Here is a 16,414-nt window from a genome sequence, read left to right on the forward strand (position 1 = left end):
TGGGGACTGTACTGCTGTTGTAGAGATCCTGCCTGCATTATCAGTTAGCGCACCATGAGGAATTCAGAAAGACACAGACAACTGGATAACACTTGCTTTACCTTCACGGGGTTTGAGCAAAATAGGCGATAGCTCCGCTCACAGTAAAGTATCAGAAAGGCTTTCCAGGCCTGCTTTTCTTTTTTTTGTTTCACACCGGCGACATCCCCAAAGCAGCACGGGCTCTAGCGACGAGAGGGGGAGTCGCCGTCCGTGCCCACGCCAGAGGGGCAGGGCCGTCCCACGCACAGCCCCCACGGCACACAGGCGCTGGCCAGACCACGCCCCGAACAGGGGTCTCGCTCTCCTGCCGTGGACAGGACGGCAGGCTCTTTACACAAAGGGTTGCGAGAGTGTGGAACGCCTCACCCAGCCTTGCAGTTGAAGCCGGTACCCCCAGAGGCAGCAGCAGTGAGGGTCAGGCTGTTCCTTTTCAAAATTATCAAGGCACCTGAGCAGAAACCTTAATGTGGGGGAGAACTCGTGACCTAGGGCTTGATGCTGCGGACTTGTTTGCATTTACAAGATAAACGCACGTTTTTTAGCCACTGCAAAAAGGCCGAAGTGCAAATGTCCTTGGGAACAAGAAAAACACAACTGGGAGATGATGAGATTGGCCAGGACGGACCTCGCTGCTGTGTACCCAAGCAGATTTCTCACACGTGCGCGAGAGCTTTGTCAGTTTCACAGCAGCACAAGCTGGGACCTGAATCACACAAGACCCGCGCCGCTGGACAGGCAGGGAGAAGAAACTGGAGGAGGGAGAGAAGGACTTTATTCAGCCGATCAGAGGCTACAGCTTCACGCCTGATCTCCAGGGTGCAAACACGCCTTGGCTCTGGGGAGCCCGCACCCATCACGTGTTACGGACCAGGGTGACATGCTTTCCTTCCAGGACGCTGTAGCTCTCGAGGAACATAACTGGCCATCAGCTATTTGATACAATTGATCAATTTACTAATCACATCCAAGTCTTTACCATCTGGCGACTTAAGGGTGACTGACGGGGCTCTCCAGGACCAGGGTGGCCCCCCCACCCGCCATGAGCCATCACATCCCACTGTCCTTCTCCAGCCGGGGAGTCACTGTTTCAGAAGTGGAAGGCTGCTCCTCCGACGAGTCCTGGCCTTCTCCGGCAGCCTGGCCACCCAGCTCCTGGCCGCCCAGCGATTCCTCCAGCCGGTCAGAATCGGCACCGGCGTCCTGGGACTCCAGCCTGTCCTCCTCCTCCTCGTCCTCCACGTCCATCTCAAACACGCGGATGTGCCGGAGGTTCCAGCTGAGCTGCAAAGGACATTCTGCATCAATCGCGCTGCGAATCGAAGGTACGAGTCGCCACCGACCTGCAGGGGTTTGTTTTGACAGGATTCCTGCAGTTCCTGTACCTGAAAGCAAGTGCCTGGACGTTTCTTCACAGAATCAGAAATGTCACACCCAGGTGATGAAATGGAAAGGAACGAGAAGAGTTGAGAAAGGTAGGAAGAAGATATTTTCTGGGCAGTAATACTGAAGGTCTTGTTTCTTAATGTAACAGTAGAGCAGAGAGGAAAAGCCCTCCTTCTGATGAAGAACAAAACCTTGTCACTTGCAGATGTGTCTTCTGAGACAGAGACTTCATACAGCAGACTGTCTGACGGAAAGGTTTAAAGAAAAAAGCTTCATCCAGAACAGTGCTCTTTAAAAGATTAGCTTAAAGAGTGAAGTGCTTCATGGGTGAAGGGGCTCACTTGAGCTTTGATTCTGTAATATGTCATCTAATAAGAATTAAATGTCCATCTGGGCTACAAGCCCTGATCACACCCCCTTCCCTCCCCTATGAACTGTAGTTTCCATGAAAGAACAGTGTATTAATCCCATTTAATCTGATGGATTTAATGAAACAGCATCATTAAAAAGTATCCAACCAATTAAACATTAATTCCTCACAAAGACAGAAAAGCGGGGGGTGTTGTATTGAAAACACGTTGCAAACATTCAGCTGGGCTAGGGTGGACAACAGAGCCATATCAATGTAAAATCTGATTCACAGGGCTGGTAGAGGAGATGTATACTGGGAAGAGAGAGAGACGTGTCGAAAGACATTGGAAAGGGGAGTGGCATGTTCTCTGGGAGAAACCATGATGAGGGTGTTCCCTGTGGAAAACAAAGACATGCCTGTGTGCAGATTTCTCGGTGGCTAAACGAGTACAGGAGCTGCTTACCACACATGCGACTTTGCGAATCCCATTTACAGCCACGTACTGCGCCTTCATGTTCTCCAGCGTCCTCCTCTGGTTCTCCAGCACCAGGTTATGAGCCGGGATCCCCCCACTCTGCTGGTCCAGTCTGCAAACACACTCTGGTCAGTCTAGAAGAGCCTGGTCTTCCCCCACCTCCCAGGTGAATCAGATCCAAATGTTTCCACGTCGGCAGCTAACAGTGACCATGAACGCTGATTTGATTGACAGTTTCGAAAGTGCAGTGGTTTACTGTAGTGTTTCAACTAAAGTGAACATGATTACTGTACGTAAAACTTCTTGTCAGAGGCCCCAGATGATTTCATCTCATTTCATTAATTTTCAAAAGTATGGGTTGTCTTAAAAGATTTGTAAGCAATCTCGCTCGTCATCACAGGGAGGAAACACACTTGCTCTTCCTCAAAGGACCCAAACTGCATCGTGCAATATGACCCCGTGACCTTCAGCACAGAAGCAACAGATGCAGCTCTGCAGAGTGCTCAAGAGCAGGAAGGAGAGACAGTGGCAGAGCTCCAGTCTGCACACAGGGGTAGATGTGATAAAGAGGTTTCTTTCTCTCTTCTCTTCACAGCTGAACAGAAGGTCACGTCTGGCGTTTGGACTTTGAGGAGGAGCTGTTGTGTCACGTACAAATGTCATGAGATGCAAGTTTAAACTTTTTAAATTTGAAAAAGTATACCAGCTCTCAGACGACTACCAAATCGCAGTGAAATCACCAGGGGACCCGTAGAGTAAACAAAGGGTGATACTATATCGACGTGCGTAGGCGAACCCGTCAGGAGAGGAGAGCTCCTGGAATTTTCCTCGCCAGACTACCTCAGGAGGGGATCCCACGCAAACTCATCTTCTCCAGTGTAGACTGAGGAGAGGGGCAGCTGTGCCAGAATCCTTCCTCTGCTCTCCTCCTCCTCCACAGCCTCTTTCAGCACCACGGTCAGCGTTTCGTCATCGTACATACGGGCGTCCAGACAGCTGTACCGGCTGCACGACACACAGGGTTCGGCACTGACCTCAAAACATTTCCCCACTGCAGAAAGCTGGAGTCTGACTATTTCATCTACATAGGAAATAGTCAACTAAGAGGCCTGGCCCAGCCCAGGAAAAGGCCAACTTGCTATAGATGTGATTTTAAGCCTTGGGGAAGTTTAGGAACTGAGAAGAATGAATGACATATATTTTTGTAATTACGAAGTCTCTTGATAAGCAGTTTCACAAAAATCAGGCAGAACATATTTTACATGAAAGCAGGACACAGCGACCTGTGACTAATCTATCACATTCCCAGCTTCTCAGCACTCACCTGGCTTCTGCGCTCTCGTCAATACTGCTGTTCAGAAAATTTCCAAGATCGATGGCCAACAAGCCGTTAGGAACAGACCTGTTAAAAACCCACATGTGTGATATTGGAGACCGCCCTGCTGTGAAAACACTTCAACATTTTACGTCAACACATCAGGATGCACTGTAAGACGTCCTGTTTGTCATGCATGCTATAACGTTAAAGATGTGAAATGGAAGCAAGTTGCCTGTATTATTACGCTTTCCAAGCTGACACACGTGCAGTGAAACCGCGCTGCCCTGTTGTGATGAACCAGGGGTTTCGTACGGTCCCCCATCCCGCAAACCCTTTGAAGAAGTGACCCCGTCAGCTGTGAGGCTGTCTCCCAGGGGGCTGAGGGTTCGAGGGCTCTGCCCCTGGGTAGATGGGCCTCCTCTGGGGCTCAGTGGGGTTCCCTGGGGCTCGGTGCCCTTCAGCGGGTGGGGAAACGGGGGGAGAGTGGACCGGCTTCGCAGGAGCTTCTACCTGGACGGATCGGTCGCCCTTCTCATGATGTACAGCTTGCAGGGGGACACTTCGGGCATGGTGAACACTACGTAGTGCAGGCTGGATTTCTTGTCGTTCCACCTGAGGGACAAAACGGACCTCTTATTCGGATCGCGGTGAGCCAGCGGGCACGCGGACGGGCCGGAGGAGGGCGGCGGTCAGCTCCGCTACTCACAGGGACGGCAGGTCGAACAGCCGGGGCACCACCTCCGTGCTACAGCGGCAGAAAACAGAGAGGTCAGTTACTGCTCCGATGCTTTGAGGAGTGGGGGTTTTAGCGCCCCTAAGGCACTGACGATTTTGTCACTCAGCAATTCTTAAGAGCACCAAAGCCAAGCGTGTGTTCTGGAGAGGAGGACTTCACTCCAGTGGTGTCCCAGCTGGTTTCAGTTCATTCCTGGATCTCACGGGCGATCCTGCGCCCTCTGCTGTGAAAGCAACAGGACCTTGGTTTTCCCCACAGTTCCACAGGATGGGTATAAGGGCCTTACATGGATATTTAAGCTGGTTTTTATGGGCCAGGTCTTTGATAAAAACCATTTCAAGAATTCAAGATTTCCTAATGTTTTATCTCTGAACATCTGATTCAGTTACTGCTTGTCGATTTATGATTCAACGATACACCCCACCTTAAAACTTTCAGACACACACTGATCCTACCTTGCTGGTACTGTGTAAAGGGGGATGCTGGTAGCCAGAGTCACCGATTTCCCAATTATTTCCTAAAAGAAAATGTACTTCTGAGTGATAAATACTGCCCAGTATTATCCTACGATTATCACATACTTCACGCCAGGAGGCTACTGGTATCTGACAGGTACAGATTACAAGGGTTGTTGAGAATACTCTTAGGAATACTTTGGTATTTTACAATAAAACAAGAGTAATAACTTGCATTCACATTATTATTTTAGCTATTTTGAGAAAATGTAAAGATTATGTTATAGGCTGCCAGTTGAAAATCCACAGGAGTTCCCTTTGGACCCAGTACACAATGACAATATCTGCAGATATCTGAACAGCACCTGGTTTCTACTGCTGGAATATACTGAGAGGCACTAAAAATGCTAGTGGTTCTAATATTCATGTCACGTTTTTAATGCCTCTCGCTATACATTTATACATTGCAAAAAAACAGTTTATGTGCTACTGCAAGGAATTACATGTGCAATCTGTAAAGGAAGCTCTGGGATGGTCCATTTTAATCTGGCTAATCAAGGCTAACACGGTGCTGATAATACTTTCTGTGCCAAACCTGAAAAATATCTCAGTGTGATTTACTTTAAACTCCAGTTGAATAAAAAAAAACTGAGACAGTGATGTCACCAGCAGGGGTACACTGCAGCTCCTTCTGACACAGTGAGGTCACCAGAGGGGTACACTGCAGCTCCCTCTGACACAGTGATGTCACCAGCAGGGCTACACTGCAGCTCCCTCTGACACAGTGATGTCACCAGCAGGGCTACACTGCAGCTCCCTCTGACACAGTGAGGTCACCAGCAGGGGTACACTGCAGCTCCCACTGACACAGTGAGGTCACCAGCAGGGCTACACTGCAGCTCCCTCTGACACAGTGATGTCACCAGCAGGGGGACACTGCAGCGCCTGTCCCTTCCAGTCTGCACGAGCTGGCCGGGGCCCAGCGACGCGTCACAGCACTGCAGGCTGTGGCGATGACCGTCACTCACCGCTGGCTTCTGCAGGCACAGCTCGATGACCCCTTCCATCTCCCTCCGGACGAAGTGCAGAGATTTCTCAGGGTAATAGGGGAACAGCAGTGGACTCTCTGGAAAGCAGAGACAAACTGATCCAGGGCTATTGCAAATGGAGGAACAGTCTGCTTGACTTACTCATTCTGCTGCATCATTTGGAAAACACTTAGTTAATGCACATATAACCCCTATCACTCTTCTTTCCTTGTACTTATGTCGTGAGCTCCAGTTAAATCACTGATCGACTCGGCTCCCTTGCCTTTAACATGAGTGCTGTTCTGCACGAAGCTGGTCCACTGATTTCCTTCAGTGTTAGGAGGAGACACCAAGTCTTCATCTTCATCCTTCAAGTACTGCGACACAGTAAAACACACAGATCTAATTAACAACCCAGGCACAACACGTGTTGCAGGACAACAGGTAAAATAAAGTCAGAGAAGCATTTCTGCAAGAGATTTCTACCAACACAGACATGCATTACACACGAGGTTTAAAAGTTTAAATTTATGACAGACTTACAGCAAAGTTTGGTGTAGGTTTGTGACTGCACTGGTGACTCATTCTGGATTGTCTTTACAGATCTGTCTCTGTGCATTCAAACATCTTTTTTTTTTGCAAGTGGCAACGACTGCCAAAGAACAACTAAAAAATACCGACCCAACAGCAAATGCAGATTCCAGGCTGCTCTGGGCCCCTTTCATTTTGGAGCGGCTCAGGTTGGAACCGCAGGCTCTCACCAGCGATGAGAATGAGCAGCGTTGCCCATCCACCCTCCGACAGACCACCAGAGTCATCCCTCACACTGGGCAGAGGAGCAGTGCGTTTCTCTTCAGGGCCACTGCCAGCCTGCAGGAGGCGCTGTGCCTCCCTCCCCCAGCGGTCACAGTCCTAGCTGCTGACTATGGAACGGGCTGAATGGACCCAATGCCCTCGACTTGTTTTTAACCTTTCTCGTGGTCTCGAGTGTCACCTGGAAGCCCTTTCTGGACTCGTCTTCCAAGCTGGAAAAACCCCACTGGGCCTCAGTGCAGTACGGATACCCAACTTCCTGCACTGCCTGCAGAACACGCAAGCAGCACAGACCCACACGCCGGTCCGACAGACACCACGGGCGACTGCCTTTTTAAATGTTTGTAGCACACTGTATTTTTACTAAAGACTGCAAGTACGCAGAATGATTATAATTTTCTTTACCTGGCCAACTCTTTCCACATTAAAATATTTCCCCTTCCTATCGTACAGTTCTGGTTGCTGCAAAACAGAAAGAAGATTTCTGAGTTTTCTACCACACCAAAAAAAAAACAAACTCGATTTTTACTGATACTAGTGACACAGATTAGCGCACTCTTACCTCACTAAAGTTCTCAGAGAGGAAATCTGCAACAAAGGCTATATCTTTCTGCGTCATCTAAAAACAACAATTAAACCCCACACAGATTACTAACACACAAAAACGGAAATCCTTGTTATCCTCCCCCATACAAAAACAAATGATGAATTTTAATAACACAGAGATTCATAAGAAGCAGGGTGTGTTTGAAAGCGAGATACTCCCAGCAGGGGGCCTTGCTCACTGACCTTGCTGAGCTCGGGAAGGACGTGATCTTCGGACATTCTCAGCATGGCTGAAACCAAGAAGAACTGCAGGTTACGAAGGATCAAAGGGAAACGCAGTCGTGGCCGAGCGGTCAAGGCGGTGGACTAGAAATCCTCCGGAGTCTTCCTGCGCGGGTTCGAATCCCGTCTTTCCCGGCTGCTTCCATTTCCTTTACTCCAGGGTTTAAGGGAAGGCCAGGAAGCTCCTGATGAGATCCTGGGATCGGACAGGGCGAACGGGCTCCTCTCGTTTGTAACCCTTCTTCCGTTTTTAAATATTTTTAGAAAAACAACCCAAAAGAATGAGCATGGGTAGACCTGCCTTGGAAAATTGGATTTACTCATTTGTTTCTCAGCTAATGGCTGAGTGCTTTTTTAAGGCTTTTGTCTGATTAAAAAAAAATATTACTACTTTCTTAACAAACAGAATGCACAAGACATCTTGTACTTCAGAATGACAACACTTCACCATCACCATCATCATCCATTTAACATGAAGCACAAGTGAATGCAAGTGTTTGGACAGAAGCACAGGACTGTAAGTTATCCTACAATAAATCTACTACAGGAGGTCAACAGACAACCAAAAATATTTAAAACAGATCAGATTCACCTGAATGACGGCTTTTTGCAACTATGAACACAGTGAGGTGAAAGCAACATGCTTCATTTTGTTGTCTCCTAGGAAATACTTCATTTACGTTTGTTTTATACTGTGCTTGAAAGAAGATGTCAGTCGCCCTTACCTCCATACAGCCATCGAAAGAATGCCTTGAAATTTTTCATGCTTTTGTCTATGACTCTGAAATGAAAAGTAGGAAAAAATAAACACAATGTAATTACATATATACAGTACGCCTAGTACTAGGTTAGAGTTGCTGGTTGAAAAAATCTAATTCCAAAATGAGAATTTCTGTGTGAACTATGAAAGGGGATTATTTCGGGCTCTGAAAGACTCTAGCGCAAAGAGGCGGCAAAAAGAGTTTGCCAATCTTGCTGAAAGTTGTGCTCATTACAAGGACAGTCATGAAAAGGTTACAGAAAGCCCAGCTCAAAGCAGCTCGGTTGAGCGCTAAGAAAGACTTGACTGTGCAGCGTTCCAGACCAGCCACAGTCATACCGGCACATGGCACAGACCGGAGGCACCCACTCACTGTAAGAGCTCGTTGGCCTTGAGCGTGAAGGAGCCCACAGCTGTGATGGCATCTGCAGGACACAAATCAAACAGCAGCATTCAGAAGCAGATCACTGTCCCCCATTATTAGGTTATTAAGAAAGACATTCAATGCCTTTACATTAAGAGAGAGTTGTGGGTGACTGGACTGCTCTGCACTAGCATGAATCCCAGAAGTCCTGCCTGGATGTTATTCTGTCCCTAAGAAACAGTACACGCACGACAGCTTCTTCATATTTCTCATACACCGGAGAACTGGAAGTGTGCAACCTCCACACCAACCCACATATTTTATATTGCTTTTTAAACTGTCTATCCTCTTTAATACGCATCTCGTCTGCAATCGGAGTCTACTGGCAGTACACCCTGCTGTCCTCTTGAGATCAGCCGCTTATCCGGGCTTTAGGATCTGCGCAATTTGCTGGATCCTGACTGCAGCTGGGCTAAGTTACACAAGTGACATTTTTGCCAAAGATCATAAACCAAACTAGAAATTGGCCAGATTCACTTTTCGGAAGGCGATACAGAAATAGTCACCTCCCATTAGGAGGGAGGCTAAACTCAGAGCGGCAAACATACGTACAAGTTGCTAAGGGATATTTCAGCTTAGACAACCCTACCTTCTATTCCCGAAGCATCGAGGCCAAGAGGGTCGTACTTCTGTTTCCACAAAGCCATTCCCTTCAGCTCACTCAAATGGTAAAGCAAAGCCTTGGAGCCACTGAGGAAGACAAACACACAGATTCAGCCCTCGTGAGTGTCGGATCGAATCTGTGCTCCTCCTCCAGCCTCTGTGTGCCCGAGACAAGAGCCTGCGGTTTTACACACACGAACTTTTCATTTACAGAATTTGCACGGAGTGGCTTCAGCAGGTGCATTTCCGTTTTCATCCAGGACAATCCGAAATGTAGAGGTCGATACTGTGTAATGATGCGGCTTTCGATTCATAGTGAGAATAGATTTAAGAATGCAAACAGTACCTTTGGAGGTGACTTATCACCAGTTTTTGGATGTTGGAGTAAGAAGACTCAATAGATTGTCCCAGTTTTTTCAGGCCCTGAGAATGAATGAATGAAGGAGTGAATGAATGAGGTGGACAGTGAAGAATACAGTCTCTTACTTCTTAAGTGGCTGCCAGGAAGCAGGAAAGATGTTTTGAAAATTAAGTTTTAAACAAGGAACTCTGTTTTAAGCGATACCAGACAAAAATGTATAAAGGTGGCAATATTCAGAATTCCCCTAAATGGAACTGCAGACAAATAAAAACGCTCGCACGGTAATAATAAAATTATGACTTTTCCTTTAAATGCAAACATTGCAAAACTTTCAGAAGGGGACACAATTTGTATTTTGGACCAACGTACAAATGGAAAAACAGCCCTACCTTCACTGTCAACTGGTTCATAAGTAGTGCCTTGAGCTCACGGCTGAAAATCAAATACAGACATTTGCTTTAGCAATGCTCCTCAGTGCGCACACAATTTCTGGATTTATCAGTGCATTCTCAACAACCTACTTTCCAATCGGCGAGGACAACTGAGGTTTGGAGAAATGTACCAGCTGTATTTAGCATCATCTACTGGCTACAGGATGTAAGGCCACCCTGGTATACGCTAGCCAAGGCCTCAAAAGACTTTTACGTTCACCTCAGACAGCTCCAGCTCAAACGCACACAGCGTGACACATTTATGGTTTAAAAAAAACTCTGCATCAACAGAATTTTAAAAAAATCTCTGCAGCTTGCATTCCGAGTTAAAAGTCAATAGAGCGCAAGGCAACTTGAGCTCAGAGATGCGATACATAAGGATCTCAGCAGGTTTATACAGCATGCAGCATTCATCTTATTCACCTCGACTTCCCCCATAAAAGAAGGTCAAGGAATTCATCTTGAACTGACGTGTCAGTATTCTTCTCCTGTGACAGAGAGGAAAAAAGAGCACATGTGATGCGGTATTTTACACCAAGGGTGTCCAGGCTTTATGAGAATTATTAAATTATCAGCACTTTAAGAAGGGAAGGGCTGAGTTGGAAGGAAAACCTGTGCACACAGAAGCCTTGTGGGAACAATACTGAAAATCTACACACACACACACACACACACACACACACACACACACACACACACAACCAGGACTTATTTTCCGGAAACACAATTAGCTCCTGACCTGGACAAACTTTGTGAGCCTCAGGTCCATCTGCATGAGGATATCTTCCCAGGCCTCGCCCATGCACGTCAGCGAGAGCTTCTGGTACTGCATGACGAGATCCACAGCAGAGGTCAGGGCAAGAGAAGAGCGGAGCGCCACCTCTGCCACCACCGCAGCCCGGCAAGCCGCCCGCCGCCCTCACCTGCAGCAGTGTGGAGATGTGCGTGAACTTGCGAGCCATTCGCGTGACCTCAGGGAGACAGCTGGACAGCAGGCTGGTGTCGAACTGCGGGGAGACACAAGGAGACACGCTGGAGGGTGGCTCTCAGACACCTCAGCACCTCAATCCAAACTGTAAGAGCAGATTTCTGGTACGAGGCACACTGTCAGGAGCAGAAGCTCAACTGAAGCAGCAAATCAAATAATCATAAAAAACAATCAAAGTAAACAGCTTGCATGAAGCAAAGCGGTCTGATTCTACCTGAATATAATGGATCTCAGGGTCACAGTCGGTGGCCTTTACTTCCGTGATGAGTGACAGGGACTTCAGGTCACTGGAGAGACACAAACTGCGGCACGTCCCTGGGACCTGATGAAGATATAAGATATAAAACACTTCCAGAAAATGCATATCGCAGCTTTTTGAGGAAGTCCAGAAAACGTTCTCTGCAGCTTCAAGGAAATGTTTTTTTTCCCCTCCTAGAGCAGACCGAGGTACAGTGTTAAGCGGAGCAAGAAAAGAGATGAAACAAGCAGATGTAAACAACTCTGAAGCTGTCAAAGCCGCATCTACTGCATGCAGAAGGCTAACCAGAAGCTATGGTGCCTACAAAAAAGCAAACCTTAAGCTGCATTGCAGTGCATCTGATTGTACCATATAAGAATACTATACAACAGAATAGTGTAGATAGATCAATTCTAGAATCCATAAAGTTAAATTCATAAGGTTCTGGCCCTGAGGCCATTTGCTGCTTACTACTGGGTATTTCAACAGGGTCACATGGGAACTGAAGGAAGGTTACAAACCAGAGGAGGCCATTTGAGCTGGGCCCCCCCCCATAGACTTCTTTGTTCACTGACTAAGACAACTCACTGCGAGGTTGGAACACGTGCTCTAGACGTGCTCAGCGCCACACCAGAGCGTGCATCGAGAAGATAAATGAGTCCTACCCCAGTCAGAGTCGTGATCTTGTACATGCCGTAGGCGTAGAGCTCGGTGTATCCAGACTCGCCGCCAAGAACCAGTATGTTGAGCCTGTGGACAAAGAAACGGGGACACAGGACTCCTGTGCAGAACAGCGCTGTTCTTATCCACGCCCTGATCGCAGAGCTTTAACCGCAAGAGATCTCATGCACATCTGCATCAGAGTTACAAATAACTGAACAGCCAGGTGTTCATCTTCCAGCATCTGTCTGTAAACAGCAGATACAGCCTAGTGATTCGCTCCACAGATGATCAGATAATCAACTAAAACAGTCGTGACCTCAGCAGCCGTATTGTCCCAGGCCAGCAACGTACAGCAGCTGGTCAAAGAAAAAATGTTCTCCACATCACAACGGAAAAGGTTCACAACTGCATTTAACGAGGTAGCTCAAGCAGGGAGCTGCGTCAGCATGCGCAGACTGCAAAGAAACAAGTAAAGGTTTATTCCTGCTGAGAAGAGAAGGACAGAATCACAACACTAAGGCTGTGGAGTCTTCTTCAGGTGTGAAGAACACCCGAAAGAAGAACAGAAGAACACCCAGAGAAGGCTCCACAGCCGAAACGTTGTTTCTTTTCAGCATGGAATAAACCTTTAACTGTTCCTCTGTATTTAATGAGTACATACTATAAATATCATGGAAATAAAATATCAACAAATTCTACTGGTTCCAATAGAGGTTTGTATTTTTATGCTTCACATGATCAATTTCAATGGTGTTTTTTTGCACCTTCCTGCTTATGCATAGCTATAAAAACTGTTAAAAAACTCACCTTACTTCACCCAGAAGATTCATAATCTCATCAGATTTGTCTTCGCTGGAAGCCAGACAATAAATTAGTTAACTGTGCAATAATATTTATGTGTGAAAATCAAAAGAAAGTGTTTGCAAAACTACCTGAATATTTTTGACGTGGTGCTGTAGCTGTAAATAGAAATATTAGAAAATCAATTAATTAATGATAATTCCTTACGCTTTTATAGTTCTTATATAGCACTTATCAAGATTAACAATTACTTAAATTATGCACTAATGTTTTAAAAACACAACATTTGTGGCATAACCTAACTTTTAAAAATATTGCAAAGGTGATATTAAATAACTTCAGTTGATACGGCAATTTAAAAAGTGACATTTAACACATAGGTCAAATACAGAAACGGATTAAAAGTATCAGAATAAAGCACTCAGAAAATAGAGATCCTTACCTCTCTGGAAGAGCTGGTAACTTTGGCAAGAAAAGATCCGATTCATCTTCATTATAAAACGATGAGAAAACACTGCAATAAAAAGCGATCTGCTATTCTACCATATCCACACAGCAGGTGCTTGTACATTTCAATTTAAACTTTTCAGCCGTTCATGGGTCACCTCCGCCTCCATGTTCACAAAGGTTACATTGCTTGTCGCTACCAATGCAAGAAAGCAGCTGGGTAACCTGCACACCAGGCTAATAGCATGAAGGAATCTTTTAATGTGAGCACTGTCTAGCCCGTATCTGAAGTAAAAAATAATGGTGTGGACTAGACAAATTCACATAGTGACCATTTCTTCTAATTCAGATTTTTTTTCCACCTGTGACAATAACCGTTACACACCTGTTGTCCTCCGAAACATCCATCCAGTGCATACACGACACTGGCTGCTCCACGGAGAAAGAGTGCAGAATTTCTGCTTTTTCCACATCGCAAAGAATCACCTGTTTAGTATCCCCAACACTGAAAGCTAAAACTAACCCACCGAAGGAAAAAAAACAACAGAGAACATGAATTGCATTACAAGAGATAGGCCACACTTAAAGTACTCCACATCCTTCTGAGTACAGGCGATTATTCCTACTATTAACTTGCACAACAGGTTTTGGATTAGTCTATTTCACAATCACGTTCCTGCATTTTAGTTATTTCACACTCCTGATTGCAATATCGGTTTTTTTTTTACATTTTTAGAGCTCTTTTTGCAAATTTGAATAATCAACCACCCTTTTGCATGCATATCACACAGATGCCCTCAACAGAAGCTATAATTTCATCTCAACTGATGAAGAAGTGCACGGGCAAAGGGAATAAAAGAAATCCAAGTCATGTCGATTCCTTTATGCCAAACATTAATGTAAAATATACTTTTCTTAGATGCTGTAGATGTTATCTAGATGGCATAAAGTCCCCAGGAGAAAGTAACTGGGGCTGCAGGCTGTGTTGGGGCTCTGCAGACACTGTGCAGCAGTTCCCCTCCTGTTAAAAAGTCTGCCCGCCCTTACTTTTGCCATCCGGTCTCCATGCGAGCGACGTGATTTTCTTGCCGGTGTTTTCGTTGGGAGGTAAACTCCAAACCCGCTGAAAGTTTGCCAGGCGGTGTAATAGGAGCTTAAAAATAAAAAAATACATTGAAACCAATTAAGACAAATTAATGAGGTTTTTAAATGTCGCTGATACACGTAGCGAGAGCTACACTCCTCGCATCATCTTTTATGAGATCAGAATTCCCCAGTTGTTGTTTTCTCTCCTGTACCCTCAAATCTTAATTTACACACTGCTTCATTTACAACCAGCAACCCAACGGTTACAGTATGCTACAAGACTGCCTCTATCGCAGCAGACAGAGACAGGACTCTTCCCCAGCCGTGACGCAAGACACACACAAAGGGAGGTTTCGATGCCAGTCAGAGGGCAGACAAAGCCACAGGCGATCAGGTGCTGCCCAGGCAGCCGTGTTCCATCCCACCTGACTCGGACTCGACCCAGCATTTCTCCAGCCCAGGGCTCACCCTGGGCATTGAGCAGACGTTTTACTGGGTGACCATCTCAAAAGCAGAAATCTGCTGTTTTTTTGAGCTGTGAACTATTCTTAGAAGTGTTTTCTTTTTTCCATTCATTTGAGGCGATTTAACTATCAAACACAGAAGTGTTCTCCAGGCCAGTGGACAGACACGCGCGCTCAGGAAAAACCCGCCACTCAGAACAGCAAGTTTATTCTCAGCAAAGGCATGCATAAGGCACGGAGCGTCATCTTCTGATTCGCCACTTCAGCACTGGATTTCTCCTGGACTGCCAGGCGTGTAACCGGCGCCCCTCCGGCTGCGGCCAGCTGCCCCCAAGCCCCGGGGCTGTTACCTCGCCCGCTCGGTTGGCGAGGGCGATCAGGTCCCTCTTCGGGGACCAGACCATGAACAGGATGGCATTCGGCAGCTGCTTCTCCCCCACTTGTCGGAACGCAGGCATCTTCGGCACTGACAAAAAACAAACAAACCGGGGAAAAGATCAGCACATTATAAGGGCTTCCAGGAGGGCCAGGATACGGCGACAAGCAGGAAGCACTTCCTGTGTGTTTACATGGGAGGAGACCACTGGACTCGGCTTCCATCAATTTCCCAGCTGCTTCTCCCAGTTCAGGGCCACAGGGGAGCCAGAGACCCTCCCACCAGTAATGGGCACGGGACAGGGTACTGTACCACCCCAACGGGACGCCATTCCGTCACACAAACACACACAGACGATTCTCCCAGGGGCCTGTGAGCAGATTAAGCAGCTCAGCTCCCACAGCTTGAGAAGTATTTTATAGCAATAATGTTACTGTGTCACTCCCTGCACTCCCACAGCGCTTCTCATCCTGAAGGGCTTCACATGTTCGAGGGACCACACAGCGGATCAGGTGGAGCAGTGAGAAGCTGCGGCACCAATCACATCAAAAGGGGAATTGAGGGAACATGGAATTTTCAAGACTGGAGTGGAATTTATTTAGGGCACCAGGGTTAACATGACTACTCTCACATTGTCACGGGATCTTTAACGACTGGGTAGTTATGACTAATCCAAAGACTAGCACCTCCTGCAGGAGTTTCCCATGTCACTATACTGGGGTATTAGTCTGAATTTCTAGTCTAGACAGAGGAGTTCCAGTATTTGTAAGTCTTCAAATACAGCTATGGCATCGATTTTCTAACCTGAGAAAACTTGTAAGTAGTGACCACTTGTATTTTAGAACTAAAAAAAAAAGAGATACATTTAACAGCGATACATTTCTGAAACACTGCATGATGATCTCTCAGAATAAATACGATTTTGGATTTTTATTTTTTTCCGCTTTCATTTTAACACAAAATGACCTCACTCTTCGCAGTACACATGGGAGAGATTGTGAAAAACAGTGCACACGCATTGCAGTCTGCGGTTGATAGTAAACTTGACAAACTCCTTCAAAATAGAACACAACATCAGCACATACCTACTTCTCTCTATACCCGAGCAAAGCACAAAGCTCGTTTGCCCAGTTCCCAGGAAACAGGCAAACCCACTACACCCTCCTCCGGCGCCTGTTCATGCGCGGCGCCATTTGCAGCCAAGTGGAGGCGGGGCCAGCGAGCAGTACTCAACCAATCACCGCCAGCGCAGGGCGGACGGCAAGCGAGAAGGGACAAAACGCCTTATTCAGCCGACAGGCAGAATTTATAGATTTATTATTATTGTTTAACGGGACCGATT

At 46.6% G+C, this 16,414-nt stretch overlaps 1 protein-coding gene across 3 annotated transcripts; it reads right to left on the reverse strand.

The window, feature by feature from the left end:
• Window positions 1-797: 797 nt before the first annotated feature.
• anapc4 (anaphase promoting complex subunit 4) lies at window positions 798-16,279 on the reverse strand. Of its 3 annotated transcripts, none has more exons than XM_088918543.1 (29): window positions 16,158-16,279; window positions 15,047-15,162; window positions 14,194-14,299; window positions 13,532-13,664; window positions 13,142-13,213; window positions 12,831-12,857; window positions 12,706-12,750; window positions 11,901-11,985; window positions 11,212-11,319; window positions 10,933-11,016; window positions 10,749-10,835; window positions 10,433-10,497; window positions 9,968-10,010; window positions 9,564-9,640; window positions 9,204-9,304; window positions 8,564-8,615; window positions 8,156-8,211; window positions 7,392-7,438; window positions 7,165-7,221; window positions 7,008-7,064; window positions 6,073-6,166; window positions 5,790-5,887; window positions 4,762-4,823; window positions 4,277-4,315; window positions 4,081-4,182; window positions 3,577-3,654; window positions 3,093-3,257; window positions 2,241-2,364; window positions 798-1,323 (listed from the first exon to the last, which is right to left on the reverse strand). In XM_088918543.1, the coding sequence occupies exons 2-29, from the start codon at window positions 15,152-15,154 to the stop codon at window positions 1,090-1,092; spliced, it is 2,406 nt and encodes an 801-aa protein (XP_088774669.1). In that variant the 5' UTR covers window positions 15,155-15,162; window positions 16,158-16,279; the 3' UTR covers window positions 798-1,089. The 3 variants fall into 3 exon arrangements, with proteins under 3 accessions (XP_088774669.1, XP_088774660.1, XP_088774680.1); XM_088918534.1 differs by having other exon boundaries at window positions 16,162-16,278; XM_088918554.1 differs by lacking the exon at window positions 7,165-7,221 and having other exon boundaries at window positions 16,162-16,278.
• Window positions 16,280-16,414: the final 135 nt, after the last annotated feature.

The sequence above is a fragment of the Atractosteus spatula genome, chromosome 1 (genome assembly GCF_055471065.1).
Source record: "Atractosteus spatula isolate fAtrSpa1 chromosome 1, fAtrSpa1.hap1, whole genome shotgun sequence".
NCBI lineage: Eukaryota > Metazoa > Chordata > Actinopteri > Semionotiformes > Lepisosteidae > Atractosteus > Atractosteus spatula.

Bases quoted from the DNA above. Each gene is read 5' to 3' on its own strand.
- anapc4 (XM_088918534.1), bottom strand. The intron at 7,222-7,391 runs GTCAGTGAGCAA...TGTTGTTTTTAG, and splicing joins TCCTTCCCGAGCTCAGCAAG to ATGACGCAGAAAGATATAGC. The intron at 1,324-2,240 runs GTAAGCAGCTCC...TGTCCTTTGCAG, and splicing joins TTCGCAAAGTCGCATGTGTG to CTCAGCTGGAACCTCCGGCA.